We start from the raw sequence: 16864 nt of genomic DNA on the forward strand, positions 1-16864 counted from the left end.
TGATTCATTAAAGGGTTAGCTGAGGTTGGGGCGTGGGGAAAAGTATGATGTGAAAAAGAATGGGACTCTCTAAGGAGGTATGATTTTTAGTAGACAGGAAAGAGAGGGAAGATATTAAGCTCTTAAATTCATCTTTTGAAGTAAAGTCTCCTATCACCCTCAGGGCTAAGATGGAGTTGCAGTATTGTGTGAGGTGTGATTCCATTGATACCTTGATGTTCCGGTATTTTAGGGGTTGTTTTTAGTTCTTAAGCTGATGCTAACTGCTGTTTTCCCTCACATAAGAGTTTTCCAAGAGGGTGTTTAGTGCAATGGGGAAAGTATGTCATGTGCTGGGGTGCAGACACATAGGATCCATGGATTTTGATGGCCCTCCTGGAGAGAAGTACTTTAAATAGTGCTGGTAGAGTCACATCAGCACATTTTCTTTCATCTTGACCACTGCATTCTATGGGGACTTGACTGCTCCCAGTTGTATTAATTTAAGAAAAGAGATTACCTCTACCTCCAAACCTTGACTAGAAGAGAGACAAGTATTTCTGTAAAGCTTCTGTTACATGTTTATCTACCTCTACTGCTCCAGTGCTGTTTGGAAAATTAAAAAACAAGAATTCCCCCAAGCCAAGGGGAACATACATGTTTACGGATACGCACACTGAAGAGCTGGCTGGATCCAGGGCATGGAGCCAGGCACCCTGCAGGTCTGTGCCTCTGTGTGTTAAGCAACAGCCCAGTTTCACTCTGATTTTAACCATCGGGAGACTTGCCATGAATTTCATTGAATATGGGGCCCCCCCAAAGGCATCTTCACTTCATAAGGAGGATGAACATTACTGAGCATATTGAATATCAATGATGAGGAAGTCTCACTAAGTCAGGGCTGGTTGGCACTTTCCAGACTGTCAGCCCAATGAAGGTTCAGGGAGATATAGGAATATTGCCACTACCAGCAGTGAGGAGGAGCTCAAAATGTGAATATTTCCTCCCTGCATTGCATGCTTACTCTTATCTGTCACTGAAGGTATATTTTGATGGGGAGTTTTGCCACTGGGTCCACCCTCCCTGTGCTTGGGGGCAGCCAAGAGCTGTGAAGACAAATGGATAAAGCCTCAGCTTTGCGCAAAAGCCTTTCACCTTTCTTTCAGAGGACAAGAAGGAAGCTTCACTGAAGATGAAAGTGGCCTAAAACTCAAAAGTCCTAAATTCTACTGAGAAAATAAATTAATAAATTTTTATTTTTAAGTGCAGCACTGATGCCCCATCCAGCTCAAGCTGGGCACACCGGGAAGACTCCTGTGCGAATCAAAAAGAACTGAATTGTCCCAAAATGAAATCTTCAATAAAAGTTTAGTTTTCTGTAGAGTTTTTTCAATGGGAAACACTAGAAGAAATTTCTTTATGCATGTTTAAATTAGGTACTTATTAGCAAAATGTTTCTACATGGAAACAAACCAACACAACAAAACAAAGCAAATTATTAAAATTTTTTTTAACACATAGTTTTTTCATTCTGTTTGAAAATATTTCATGGGTAATTCTTATGTTTTTATTTTTATGGAGGCAAAAAGTTGGGTGTTGTGGCTTTTATTTAGGGAGGGAATTTGCTTTGGGGTTTTTTGGTGGTGTCTTTTTTTTTTTTTTTTGATGTGCTTTATCACCAAATTGGTCAAGCAGGCAGACTAGGTGGGAAATTGCTCCTTATCTGAGTGAAATGTCAGCACTCCTCTAGGTCTGCAAGAAGTACATACCTGAAGGATGTCTTCATTTGCCTTCTTCTGTAGCACTTTCCAGAACTTCAGCACTTGGGCTTGCTACAGCTAAGGATGCAAGTGCAACTTGATTCTTTTCAAGACACTTAAGTACTTTGTTAACTTAGTGCTCTTATAACAGTATAATGACATTAATAATATTAATGAAACAATTATACATATACATGTATGCATTTTTCTGTTTTAAAACAACTTGCATTAGAGATGTTTGAATTAGCAGAGCCCACACTGTCACCAGCCACGGAAATTGCAGGAGGCTCTCAGACTGCTCAAGCGTACAAAGTTTTATTGCTTTCCGATTCCAGTTAATATTTCCAGCCAGTGTTGAACAGTGTGTTCATGTTAGCACTAATCTGGGATGCTCGGCACCATGTTCTTTTGGTCAGGGCACACAAACGTAGCCAGAACACTCATAAGGAGGCACTTAGCAAGCAGCTCAAATGTTGTTGTGTTAAACCCACCAATGGTAGTATTCAATCATTTATGCTTTGTATAAAACAAGAAATGTTACTTCTCATGTATTCAAGAGATGCAAAAAAGTAATATGAGCTGACAGCTCCCCCATAAAAAGATTTTTTTTCCTTTCACGAAGACCACATTTATCTTACACCTGAAGTAACTTTTGCCTTCCCTTTCTCCTACTACGTGAAAAGCTGGTTCACCCCTCCCTCACCCCTCCCCCCCCCCCTTATGTAAGCAAATTATTTCTGTGAGTGCTAAATGGACTAAAGATCCATTCCTAAGGAGCAAGTAAAGTAACATCAACACATTTCTTCTGATCCAAAAAAATATTGAAGCCCAACAAAAGCCTCCTGGTGGCAGATGAAGTGAATGCAGAGTCCCAGGTGGGTTTGATTCAGAGCACTGGAGACTTGCACAGTTCTGGCTTTCTGCCCCAGAGTGGCAAAAAAGCTGTGGGTAAATGAGCAATTTTTTTTTTGAAAGGTATGACCCCTGCTTTTCTTTTCTGCCCAAGGTACAAGAATACATTGTTCAGAACACAGTAATGAAATGGTTATTACACTTAGGGAAAAACAAGTACAGCAGAAGGCGATGGAAGCAGACATCACAAATAAAGGCAGAAGACCCTTTTATTTCGCATAGACAAAATGCAAAGAGTGTCTCATTAAATTAATATTAAAAAAAACCTAAATCAGTCCCCTCACTCCACTGACGTCACTCATCCTAATTAACAACAAAAAAAAGAACAATCAAGGACCCATTTCCTAATTTTAAAAAAAAAGTGCAAACATGACAAAAGACTTTTTGTTTTTCCAAATCAACGTTCCCATTGAATTCACAAATAAGGTGATTTTTTGTGTGATTTTTTTTTCCCTTTTAAATTTTTTGTCTGATGGAACTTCCAGTTAAAATGTTTTAATTAAGTCTCCATGCACTTCGTAGAAAATCAGTAAAAACACAAACGTTTGTGAAGATCAGAAAACTGGACTCTTTTACCCAAAAATTCAGATGTCCAGTCAGATGAAGCTCACACTCAGACAGAAAAAAAGCAAGAGAGTCTTTGCACTGTCTGTTGTTCATATTATTATTTTTTTGTCAAATATTTTGGCAATCTTCTTCTTTAATTATAAATATTGGAATTCAATAAAAAAAAGGTAGCTTTCATTGGAATTTTTTTTCAATGTAAATATTTACAGCCACTGTCCAGCCATGCTCTTTTTGTTATACCAGGGTGTAAGATTTTGCGTACGGATTGTTTCCTTTCAAGTGGCCCCGGGAGTCCAGCAGGGATTCTTGGGAGCTGCTCATTTTTGCTGCCTGTCCTAGCTCAGCTCCTTCTCGCTGAGGTAATGTTGCCACAGCACCAGGTTGCCATGACTGTACTTCTCTTGTGGAGGATGTCTCCATGGGAATCGGCTCCAAGACAGTGGGGCGCTTCAAGGTTCGGCTTTTCTGAGGCTCCAAGCAGGCTTGGCCCAAACCCAGGTCTCTGCTCGTGCCCTGTACACCACGGTTCAATAAAAAGTCCATCCTAAGGTAGGGTGGCAAATGCATGAGATCACCTGGGGAGGCAAAAGTGAAAAACAAGTCCTTAATTACGGTCATGTGCTGTGTTATGCTCAGCTGCTGGCTGGGGGAGTCAAATTAATGGATTTGACCATCAAAGCCAAGTATCTGTGACCAACACAGTTGCAGCATTTATAACTGATATATCATTTGTCAGTATTTAATGTGCTATATCTTACAGAATCAAGGGTCAACAAACTCCTTTTTGGCAGATCCAAAAGAATTATTTATTAATATTTGTTTTCATAACAGAATGCCTACAATGAGAAGTGTGATGTGTTTTACATGCAGTCACAGCGCGAAGAAAATGAACTAAAAAGACTGGGAAGTTTTTCTTAAAGTCCTAAAAGAAAATGTCTTGGTTTTTATTTGTCAAAACTCAGAAAATGTGAAGGCTAGGTGGACTCCCTTTTCTTATTTTCCATTTTGAATGAAACCCTTCACAATTACAATTAATAACCCCCAATCTAGAGTAGAATGACCAAATTATTTAATATGGATGCATGGCAGTTAAGGCTATAGTTTTAAAGAGATTTGTGAATAAACCAGAAAAGCATTCTTGACTTAATATAGCCACATTTACCTGGCATCCATGATCATTGTGTTTTAACCAACAATGATTTTTCATCACTATGGCCATCAATCTTCCCTTCTGTTCTGTATTGTAAAGGAAACCTGTCATTCGTTATTTCCCCTGATTCCTGGGCATTTCTGTGTGTCTGGCGATGGCAGCCTACTCTCTCCACAGGATTTGCTTTTGCAAAGCTACAGAGTTCAAAAAGGTGCCTTGGACCTGCTGTCTGGAATTAGGCAGGGACAAATACTACCTTCCATACATCTGTACATATATTAGACCTGCTACAGAAATTATTTATTCTAGCCCTGCCTGTTAAGCATTCATAAAGTTCCTCTAAGGAAATGAGAGGCAATCAGGCACATAATGACATTCCTTTCTAAAAATATTTGATGGTGTAACCTCATGTATATACATATATATATAAAAGCACTGTTACAGGTGCATTCAAGAACAGCACTTCCCCTTCTTTACAGACCTCTGCAGGTATATAGCTTCCTTTTTATGGCTGATATCAAAACTCTAGTCTCATCTACAGATGGGATGCATCCTGAATGTTTAAATTAGAAGACTCTTGGTGCTACTACACCTGTGTCTACATGAGCTATTTACAGCACTAGAAATTAAGGCCGACCTGTGCCAGTGGCATAAACAGCAGACCAGGAAAGCACTTCATAATAAAACAATGTACAGCAATTTCATTTTCTCTAACGAAGCTAAAAGCTCTCCAATGACCTAAAATAAAACAGTTTCTTGACTTTCTCATATAAGTCAAGGCAAATCTGCAACTCTTATCTAAAAGACTAACAGCATCTGCTCTATCCATAATTTCAGGTCATGGACAGAGAATTGCTGATAAATTACATTTGGATAGAATCACTGTTTATTCCTATAGATACCCCACTGGCACTGTCTAACTCCATATGTTTTATTCTAGCTATGTCTCCAACAGATGCATGGTACATGGTTAACCCTCATAGAATAAGATGTGTATATCTCAAGATTAGGTTGACATATACATATTTATGTAAGGTTGGAGAGAGAGAGGGAGGTTTGTGTTTATAATCATATTGATTGCCACTTGAATAATGAATTGCGGTTAACATTAATTGTTTTTACTAATTTACCATATTTTCCTACAGTACCTTTTGTGCCAAATGCTTCCTGCATATGCGACCTATTTCAGCTGAGACAGCAATGTACCTACCATCAAGATATGGACACAAAGAACTGGTAGGTGCAGGCAGGCACCGACTCACTCCACTTAACTACAGGCATTGAAGCGAGCCGCCTGCTCACTTACATCTGTTCTGCCCGACAGCTTCGCTGCCCACCTGGCACCCAGACACCATCCCCTGGCCACATATGCTGCAACCCCAGTGATTTTGCTTCTGGGTTGCCTTTTGGACGAAGCCCTTCAAAAAAACAGTTGTGGGGGCAGTTTGCTCCAAAGACCATTCCCCGCAGGCTGCAGGGAGGAGACAGCCTGGATGGGAAATGCTTGTATCACTTGCTCCTTGTGGCTTTATCTTTGTGCGGCATTGCAGAAGCCCAAATAAGGAAATTTTATCTTTACTCACTCCTCCCCAGCAGCAGGGAGAGACTTGAGCACCTTCAGAGCATGGGGGTGGGTACTACCACCCCTGCCCCGCTGCCTACCCATCTCTGCTAATGAAGACCTGCTAATGAAGGTGGTGAGGGCCTTCATTTGGCTTCCTCAGGGTGGGAGGGGGGTTATCACTGTGCACAGCTGCAGTGAAAGCAGCCATTAAAGTACCCTTCTGAGATAGCAATAGGCAGAAAAACTAGCTACAATACCAAAGTAACACCTCTCCTCTTGTCAGGAGAAGCAAAGGATGTTCAGAGACTGGCAAGGTGGGAAAACAGGGTTTCTCTCATACTCCCACAATTCCCATCCATGTGACACGGTGATCCCCCAGCCCCTGCAGAAGAAAACCAATTCTCTGCTCCTAAACTCCAACTCTATTTTGTGCAGCAACGGGCCTTTTCTCAGAGATATCTGTCACCCTGACACCAGCTGTGACTGCCTGCTGCCTGGTGGCACAACACCTGCTGTTTTCTTAAGACCAGCCAGGTTATTGCCCTTTTACTGCTTCGTTTTCTGTTTTATGTGACGATGAAGCTGGAACATGGCTTACTGGCAGTCCCCTGTGGTTGACTTGGAGAGCTGCTTCTGTATCTTAACACATCGCTACTTCTTGAGAGCAACTGATATGCATGGACTGTAAAAAAGATAAGTATTGAACCTTACAGAGATGAAGGCTATTTTTCAAGCTGCATTTCTCACATATAAGAGCTTCAGACTATATAAAAAAGATCTTTTTTTCCTCCCTAAATTTACATGAGAAAGCACAGCCAATAATCTGTTTAAACAATATACAGTAATTTTACTATAATTCTCTAAATGTCTCGGGGCAAAGTTCCAACAGGAATGCAGCAATGAGAAACCAGAGAGTGTAACTTTTTCTGCAAAGCTGGATATGCACACAATCTCTGACATGGCTTACACAGAGCATGCATTATTTGATATGATGTACATATCTTCCTGCCATAAAAAATGCCAGTGGTCCTCCTTAGCTGCAAGAAGCATCTTTCTCTGGAACTGCTTATAAAATAAAGCAGATTATTAAAATCACTGGAAAAGAAAAATTTTGGGAATATAACTTTTTCTTCATTTCTAGGACTGAAAGAATCTTACAGGATGAAAACAGCCTTTGATTCATAAGAACTAATGTCTTTCTAAAATAAAATCATAAAAACACAGTCTTTGAAGGGTAATCACAGGGGTTCACTTTTGTCATTCCTACATCAATTATGAAGGTGCTTTTGAGAAAATTAAAAGCCTCTTGCCATATCTATGGAGTTACTTGGAAAGCCTTTGGTTCTCATCCTTCTGGTCACAACAGTATAGACATTTTTTGGTTTCTTGCTATTCAGCTGAATGGTCATTTTTTTCAGGCAAAGCATTATGAAGTTTCAGGATGGTTCATTGCCTTTGATGCTCTAATTACCTCTTTTCAGCTGTGTATGTGCCTTATTAGTAATGAAAGCAAACCTTTCAAGTGCATGAGCACTGCAAATGAGCATGTTTAATAATTCATGCATTTTTGCTTAATTAGTACAAAAGAGTTTCTAAAACTATGGTTTTCTGTTGCAGTTTTAAAAAAGGAGAATCTGCTGTATTTAGAAACACGGAGATTATCAAGAAATAATAAACATACAGTCAAATCTGAATGCAGCAATTTAAGCCAGAGCTACCTCAGTCTTTTTTTTTTTTTTTTTTCTCTGAGTGGCCGATTCTGAATTATTTTGCTTGTACATTTAAAAAAAATGTTAGCTTCAATAAATATTTGTTTACAAAACATACATGCTAAATACATATTTACAATACATGCTAAAAGTCACTTACTATGGTCTTTATCATAAGCTACACATTCTAACAAAAAGGGAGTACTTTCTGAGGGAATGCAGCACCAGATAAAAATTGTTTACCCTTATTGCAGTACAAATAAGCTGATATAAAATGTTACTTCCTTCCCCCCCAAAAAGAAAGTAATTTTATCCTTCTTCTGAAGGTCAACTTCAGATATGGGAAGGGTTGGGATCTGATAGGCTACATTGGAGGGAAAAATACCACTGCTCAGCTTCTCTGGTATTTTATTCAAGACACCTATCTTGTTTGCTGAACTAAACCAAGCTGAGATGCGTTCTTATGTCCCCAAAGATTTACCTCGTACCTCTTTCAAATTCCAGAGAGCTTGCCTGTATTTTTGCTTTCACTTGCTCCAGAAAAATCTAAGGGTTTGTGCTATATTCAATACAGAGCTCATCACAGACTGTAAAAAATTTGCTTTTACCAAGTTGCTATATGATATATATGTGTTTTCTCATGATTCTTAACTTTTATTAAAGTAAATGCAACTTGTCTTCACAGCGCTCCAACACAGATACCTTCAGTGATGATGACTGCCTGATGAGTTTCAAGATTTGGTTGCCATGTGAAGGAAATTCCATGCTATTTGGAAGATTATTTTAGAAAAGTTTAAAAAGTAGGGCTGCTGACTATGACAGGATATTTTATTTAACAAAGGTAAGAGTAAGTTTGGGTGAATAAAGCATTCACGGATATTGCTTGAATAGGCAAACGGGTAAAATAAGCTCTTAAAGACCTCTCTGGCGTGGTCTCACAGGATAAGAGATCATTCCAGAACTGAGTCCAGACAGTTCTGTTAGAGCAGATAAGGTGCCTTGCTGACGCAGTTACGTTGATTTGGGGCATGAGTATACAGCTCTTCATGACATTGTGCAGTGCTGGGGGGTGTACAAGTGCTGGTGAAGACAGAATGCAACTGCATTGGGCATCTCTTGGCTTTGCCTGAGTTTGGAAGGGAAAGCACTGATGCGGTGTTGCGTTTTCCTTTGAAAGAAAGCAAAAGAGACAGATCTGCTGACAGATAGCTTTTAAGTTCAGTTCTATGCTGATTAAAAAGTTTAGTAGGGTTTTCCAGCTCACCAGCACAGTAAAAAAAAAATCAATGAAGCCTTTGCTGATACTCACAGCCTGTTTTTCAGAAAAAAAAGATTGCCTACAGGAAAAGCTTATATTAGGAATGAAGAAAGGATGGAGGGTTTGCAAGTCCAAGGTGAGAGGTTTGATAAAAAAAAGAGTACAAGCAATGTTCAGAAGTCTATGCCACTTCAAAAACTGACACACCATTAAAAGCTGGCAGGCAAAGCTTTCTTAGACAGCGGCAGCTTAATCTGAAGCCAGACTGATAGCAGCAGTAACATTTTCTACAATTGCTGCTGTCAGTGTTTGAAACTGGCTGGTACTCCCTCAGTGTCCATCTTCTGTCTGAATCCTGCACTGAACCCAGAGAATAGCTTGCGCTGTGCTGCAATCATTTCTACACCAACAGGCTAAGAGTCAGACCTACAAGGTTCTCAGCATTCTGCAGCATCAGATATAAATACATTTAAGGAGCAATAACGCAAACTTTTTGGTTACCTTGATCCTGTGTCCCTGCTCAGACAAGCAGGAAGGTAAAAAGGATCAGTCCCGCAGCTACTTGGTTAGCTGGTACGGGTCTCAGCCTGATGGTGCCTCAGTGAAGAGCTCAGCACTAGCTCTGCTTTCCTGCCTTGTTAACCAGAAAAAGTGGCCAGCTGCAAAGGGAAGTCAGAGGATTCCTTCCAGATGCAGTTGTTCCTGTCCCTAAGTGAGGAGGTGAGCAGTGCTTCCAGCAACTGGCTGAGCTTTGTGGGCCCTTGCTTGACACAACATCCAGCTGAAGGTTGATGTGGATACTTGTTGGAAACTTGGAGGATAATGAAAAGAACCAAAGCAAATCCCCCCAAGGTTCTGATCAGTGTGAAACTGCCTTTCCAATGCTTTGTTTAATAATTATTATTTTCTTGTAAATGTTGCAGTAAATTGCCAGAACTGAACAACAAAAAAGTTCTGAAGGATGCTTTAAATAACAAGGCTCCACTCTCTAGAGGCAGTATTGATCAGTAATGGAAATGGAGGTGAAAATTCCCCATGCAAATTACTAAGTGTAATTATAGACTCCTTCTGAGCAAGATTTTCAATATAAAAACTGTATTTTATAATTATGCAGCCCTCTAAGGTGATTCAGAATAAAAGGCAAAAAGTCCAAGCACTCCTTTACACTACAATCTCTGTGAGCAGCCACTCAGCAGAAGGAGAGATGAAGGTGGGAGGCAGCAGGGCTCAGCTTTCTCATTAGTGAAGGAGCTGCTATAAGAGCAGGCAGGTGCTCTCCCCTTCTTCAGAGCAGCTTCAACCTCTGCTTGTCAGCCCAAGAACAAATGAATGAAGTGCTCAGCATTTTGGTGACACTTTTATATTGACTGAAGGCCTAATGCTAAACTAGACCAACAAAGTGTCTGGGTGCCTTTCAGCTGCCTGTCAGCTTCCCTTTGCCATATCGGCAGTAGGCACAGCTCTGCCCTTCACAGCTTTCTGACTCAGGCCATTACATCTCTTGGGCTTCTCACAGTGTTTTGGCAGACAACATAAAATCACATCCTTATGCAGTTCATGTTTGTGATCATATAGATGGGAAACAGCCAAAACACTTTAGAAAAATATGCCTGGTTTCCCATTTCTAGTCAGAGAAATCAGAATCACCCCTGCAAGGCTGTGCTTTATAACCAGTGAGTTTCATTTTTCTTTCTCCATGAAAATTGCACCCTCCTAGGTAATTTCAAGATCTATAGCACTTAGTTAAACATTGCATGTTGCAGTCTGCTAAAACTGACGTTTTCATAAAAGCATTAAAAACACCAGCTATTTTTCACACAAGAAAATAAAACCCAGCAATTGCTGTTGACTTCAATCATTGGAGTTGTATCTTAAAAATAGGGGAGACCTCATTGCTCTCTACAACTACCTGAAACGAGGTTGTGGAGAGGAGGGAGCTGGCCTCTTCTCCCAAGTGACAGGGGACAGGACAAGAGGGAATGGCCTCAAGCTCCACCAGGGGAGGTTTAGGCTGGACATTAGGAAAAAAATTTTCACAGAAAGGGTCATTAGGCACTGGAACAGGCTACCGAGGGAGGTGGTTGAGTCACCTTCCCTGGAGGTGTTTAAGGCACTGGTGGATGAGGCGCTGAGGGGCATGGTTTAGTGTTTGATAGGAATGGTTGGACTCGATGATCCTGTGGGTCTCTTCCAACCTGGTGATTCTATAATTCTATGACTTAAGAAACACCATGGTATCAGTAAAACTGTAGTTCAGGAGCCAAATTTGCTACTGCTATAAATCAGAGTAACTATATTGATTTCAGCAAAACTATAAATTGATTTATACTTACTGAAGATTACATTTAAGTGACTGAAAATGAGGATTCCAACTAATGTGGATCATTTTTTTTAAAGATGATTCATTTTGTTCTTTAGATTTAAGCACGCTAATTCCAAGAAAATGTACTTAATGTGTCTTAAAGCAAAAGCATGACTGCCATCTGTAATACATCAATGTAACACACTGTGTACCTGTCCAACTGGATGCCAGGAGACATAATTATCACATTGTTGCTTACTCCTGAAAGATTTAGTGAAACAGGAATTAAATCACATTTTTGATTTGTATCTCTAAGCAGAACTTTGGTCGTTCATACAGTGCTGCACCTTGAAACGGCCTGTCAGATGCTTTGTACTTTTTAGAAGTAACTTTAAGGAGAACCGACATATTTTTAAGGATCTCTCTAATGCTTAGCTGGTAATGTAAGGGAAGAAAAACGTATTAACTCAAGGGGTCAGATAGATTTAGACCCTATGGCTATACCATGTGGATGTTCAGCCTCACAGGGCTGGTGCACCTGCAGAACTGAGACGTTCCTGTTTCGATTTAATGCCATTTCTAAGCTATAAAAACTTGTAAAAAGGATCTCACTATATAAATCAATATGCACTCTAAAACTAAAGCCAGAAAAATGTCAATAAATAATGAAATGGTGATAGAAAAGTAAAGTACAGAAGCTCTGTCTTTTCTGTCTTCACCTTGTCACGCAAGCCACTTCATACATTTTTAAGGATGCACTGAGACAGCGCTCTCTTACCCACAGGCTGAGCTAGGAAAGCTGTGCTGGAGCCCTCACTCAGGTGCCTCTAGTTAGCAATGCTGGAGTTTTAAGATCTGTTTGCTGATCTGGGGTGCAGTGAATGGAAACTGTTCAATTATACATCACTTCAGCTGAGGGTTAAATCGATCGTGACTCCATGGAAACTGGCATCCTTCAAGGGTTTATTCTTGGGATATCTTGGGACCCTAGATTCAGCACAGAGGCTGGAGAGGTGAGGAGTTTAAACTGTATTTATGGTTCACTGAAATCAGTGGGAGCCACTCTCTTGACCTCAACACCATGCCCCATGAATTCACAGCTAAACCTGACTGTTCCAAGGCAACGGGTAAGCATAACATTCTACTAATAGTTACAGGGAGGTCAGGCTACAAGAAGGGAACAAATATCAGCACTTCTCTGCTGCTCCACTGAAGATATATTCACGGATGGATTACTGTAACTCTGTGTCCGCATGTCCATCAGTTTGAACCACCTGAGTGATGCTGACAAGGTGCATCATTGCATTTTTGTTAATTAACCCACTGGGACTAGAGTCCAGCTCTCACATTTAAATTAAGGACGATGGCACAAAAAGGATCCTGGCACCATATCAAAAATACATCCACATGTGTATACATCTGTGCTTTAAATGCCAGCATAAAAATAAGTTCTTACATGGATGGCAAGGACTATCACTACAGTCAGATTTAGAATGTACTGTTAAAAGTTTGTTTCTATAGATGAATCAATCTCTACTCCCAAAAAAATAGCACAAGTGGGGCCTTTCTTGCAGGTAAGATTTGGTTTACATTTTCAAAGGGAAAGCCATACATTTGATATAGATCTTATATAGATCTCAGATTACATTACGGGCATGTGGCACAGAGAAAATGAGCAGAGCCTGCTGAGTGTGAAATCAGTTAAAGCAGTAACAGCAGTAAAACGACTGCAAGACAGTAAAAGACTGCAAGAACCTTAGAATGAGGCTAGATGACTTCTTGTCTGTGTGGAAACTACTGCTTCTGGTTACCTTGGGCTGACTGAAAGGCCACGCAAAAATCACATGCTATGTCTCAACGCTATCAAATGAAATGCTTTAACATCTTCAAAATTAATACGGCACAAGCAGGCCAATTCTAGTTTTTGTAGAAGTGAGGTTTAAGATATGGATTCTTAACAGAACTCTAAAAATCTATTATTTTCATTGAAGTTGACACTACAACTTTTGCTTGATTTAGAACATTGCCTGGTAGTTTCAGAAATTTATCATGTAATGACTGTAGGAACACTAAGGTAACTAAAAATCTACTGATAAGTGTCATCCTTGCTTTTGGCATAAAACTCTCCACTAACTACAGGTGAATCTGATGCTTCCAAACCTACAGAAAACATGGGCAGTCAATTTTAATAGCTGCAGCTGATGAAAAAATAAACCACAAAGCAAATAATCAGTTCCAGGTAAATGAAATTAAGTTCAAATTTAAATAAAAAATCAATTTTAAAAAGAAAGATTTTGTTGGTAATATAAAGATAGGAAATTTGTGTTCCTGAAAGGGGATTTCCCTTAACATGCAAATCTTAATCCATAAGTAAGCAAAAAGACCCAATGACATTACAAGCAGCACAGTTTTCAAAGTCAATGTTATTTTTCAAATCAAAATAACAAATAAATTAGATAGCAAGAGGAAAAGATAACTGTGCAGTTACATGCTCCTAGAGCAGTCCCTCAGGAACTGGTACCATTTGTTTCTCTCTTCTAATAAAAAAAAATCCCAAACTAATAAGTCTTCCTAACACCAGTGCTACTGATTCAAGATGATGACTGTAAAAATAGTTTAAACTACTTTTCTCATCAATTAATTGAATTTAGCTTTCGGGCATCTTGTACTGTACATAAAATATAACTTCCACATTACAATTCAACTGAAAGTTTGTATTTGTAACCAAACAGTTGCCCTAAACTCATGATTCACACACTGATGCAGTTTTCCTTTCTGATCTCATAACATTATAGGTTCTATAATTTAGATTCATTTTTGTTGACATAGCAAGGTTAAAAAACTTGCATGTGAACATTCCTCCTTGTAAATCCACCATAAAAATAAGGCAAGTCAATGATTTTAAATATGTAGTCATGGCAAAATTAAATGGTTTTCATCCCTACAGAACACTCAGCCTTTCACAGCGGCAGGAGAAAAAAACTCCTGATACTCCATAGAAATAAAGCCTGAGACAATTTACCCTAACCACCAATGGGCCATTTCTATGATAAGAAGCAAGCAGCACAGTCTGTCTCTTCGTGATATGTTCCTAGTTTTCCCACAGAAAAATAGAAAATAAAAAGAATGTGTTGCAAGTACAAAAAAATTAAATATTTTAACATTACAGATGCTCATCTAGGGCAGCAATTTCAGCATCTGTCATGTGCATGTAAGTAGGCACACAAGTAAGTTAACATACATGTTAAGAGTATTTATGGAGTTAGAAATAGATGGGAAGTTATTTTTCCCATTTACAACTGTTCTGCCTGTCTTGCTGTTTTCTTACCTTCCTATTTTGATTAGTCGCCTTATGCAGTTTGCTTAGAATTGGACTTTGGTCACCTTTCGTGAAGTCACAATGATGATTTTTCAGTTTATATACACACTATATATGGTGTGTGTATATGTACATACACATATATATGTATACATTTTATTGTATTTGAGACCAGACAGTGCAAGCGTAAAACTAAAAGAGAACAATCCATATGTCATCCTTTTCTTACTTTGCTGTGAGGTTTCTGAGGAAAAGAAGGCCAAATGTAGATTCCCCCATATCTTCAAGAAATTCAGTTTTGGGTCTGGAAACTGGAACTACACAATTCTATTTTCAGTCAATGTTGAATACTATAATAGGCATGAGAAAAGGAGGCAAAAGGTGAGCTGGAGGCCCTAAGTCATTTGCGTCAGATTCAGTTACTCCTGCAGCTTATAGAGCACTGTCAGCAACTTTCCAATAGAAAGTGAGTCTCTAAATAGCCTCCATCACTATGTGGCACTTGTCTGCCTTAGGTAGAAGAGGAAAATAGCTCCTTCACCCTTGAACTCATAGATCCGTGGAAAAGAGTTCATATCTTTTTATCTCAGGTTACAGGGCTGACATTGGAAATATACTGTACTTTCTATTACAGCATGGTTCATATTTTCCTTATTGTGCTAAGCAGCTTATTTTTAGCTGTAGTGACTGAACACGGGAAAAGAAGATTTGTGTCTTGACTTGCATGTTTAAAACAACATTTATGCACTGCAGGTGATGTCCAGCTTCTATTTTAAGGGATTCTTGTAAACAGTTCTTTAATAAAATATTCGCATTCTGTAGCTTAAGGCTTGTCTTCAAGCTAAGACTTTGCTGCTCAAATCTGCAGGATTAGTCAAAGTAGCAAGAAATTTGTAAATTGGGTCAAGAATGCTAATTAAGGCATCTTAAATAGTGAAGAAGCTTGATAATTCAGCAGAGCTGGAGAGGTTAACTAGCGTTCACGTCTTTTCTAGTAAATATGCAGTAGGCTTAGGGCTAGACTCAGGCTGCTTGACTTAGGTGCCCAGCTGAAAAACCCAGACCAAAGAAGTGTCCAAACTTGCTTACTGAGAGTTTGACTGAGAGCAGGCCTGTCCTCTCCTCTGGCTGCTGTGAGAAGGAGGTGGCTGTCGGCCAAATCTCCTCCTCTGGGAAAGAGAGGCTAAGCAGGAGGGCTGGCAGACAGAGGATGGAGCTCTGCCCTCATGCACAGCTCATGCACCAACAGTGCCAGGACAGCAAGAAGACAACAATTCCAGTGGAGCAGGGGCTTAGCAAACTGGTGCTCTTGCTTTCTGCAGGTGTACAGATCAAGGGGAGTATTCAGCATCCATATGGAGAAGTAGTGTGTTCTTGCCATCTTCATGTCTGTGAAATCAGTCTAAAAAAGATCTTTTTTTTTCTTTTTTCAGAGCTTGCATGCCTGCAATTACCTTTCCTCCCCACCCACATGTAGGTTTCTTTCAAACTTTCATGATTCCTTTCATGAGCTGAAAATTTGTAGAGGAGGTTCTGAGATATAAAATCTCAGGGTGTTTTAAATGGATTTCAAAATCTCTTGGTCTGATATAGCCGGTGAATGATTCCTCTTCTCAAAAAGTGTATCTTAGATGAGGTTAGTCCTTCGGGGTCTATATATTAATGTGATCTCTTAAAAGGACTGGAAGACAGACAGTCAAAGTGAGACATCAGGTAGATAAGATTCTGTCCAGTACATCAAGTCAAGTTAATTCTTAAGGATAATGTCATAAAATCAAAGAGGTCCTTTTTAGTGCTGATTAGCATCAGAGAAAATTATAATCTAGGGGGTCTGAGTTTCACAGTAGCCCTGTGAAAGGGAAGCTTCTGCAAATAGCAAGAGACATGATGAAACTTTCTCGGTATTTCCTATTAAAGCATTGGTCATGCATTATTTCTTCCAAGCATTAACTGCATTGCCATAGGATGCAACTAAATGGACTGTCCACAAAAAAAGAAGATATATATAGCAATTGGAAAGCACAGAATGTTTACTGCAGTTGAGAATAATTGTTATGATAACTCAATTTTTGGTTATTATTTTTAAAACATAAAAGAGAAACATTATGGAAAAAACTTTTTCAGCATCGGCAATTATTTCCATTTTTTCTTACATTACAGACTCTTTGATGACACAGTGGGAGGTAGGAAGAGAGTATATGTCTTTCTACTTTCTGTTCCACCCAATTTTTGAATGCAACATTTGAACAACAGCTTTGGACAATGAAGGACTGATTCATTTATCAACCTCCCGGGTAAACTTTGAATAACAATGGTTGAAATTTCTAAATATTAATACAAACAA

At 39.4% G+C, this 16864-nt stretch overlaps 2 protein-coding genes across 2 annotated transcripts in view; one reads left to right on the forward strand and one right to left on the reverse strand.

The window, feature by feature from the left end:
- The window catches only part of SH3BGR (SH3 domain binding glutamate rich protein), a 614594-nt gene that overhangs the window by 207024 nt on the left and 390706 nt on the right, over positions 1–16864 (forward strand). The gene's annotated exons all lie outside the window — the stretch shown is intronic.
- Positions 2479–16864, reverse strand: part of DSCAM (DS cell adhesion molecule) — a 456923-nt gene continuing 442537 nt past the window's right edge. Inside the window, exon 33 of the mRNA XM_069872134.1 lies at positions 2479–3793. Coding sequence (XP_069728235.1) covers positions 3453–3793 — 341 coding nt within the window. The 3' untranslated portion in view covers positions 2479–3452. The remainder of the gene's footprint in view (positions 3794–16864) is intronic.

This window comes from Phaenicophaeus curvirostris, chromosome 1 (assembly GCF_032191515.1).
Source record: "Phaenicophaeus curvirostris isolate KB17595 chromosome 1, BPBGC_Pcur_1.0, whole genome shotgun sequence".
NCBI classification, from domain to species: domain Eukaryota; kingdom Metazoa; phylum Chordata; class Aves; order Cuculiformes; family Cuculidae; genus Phaenicophaeus; species Phaenicophaeus curvirostris.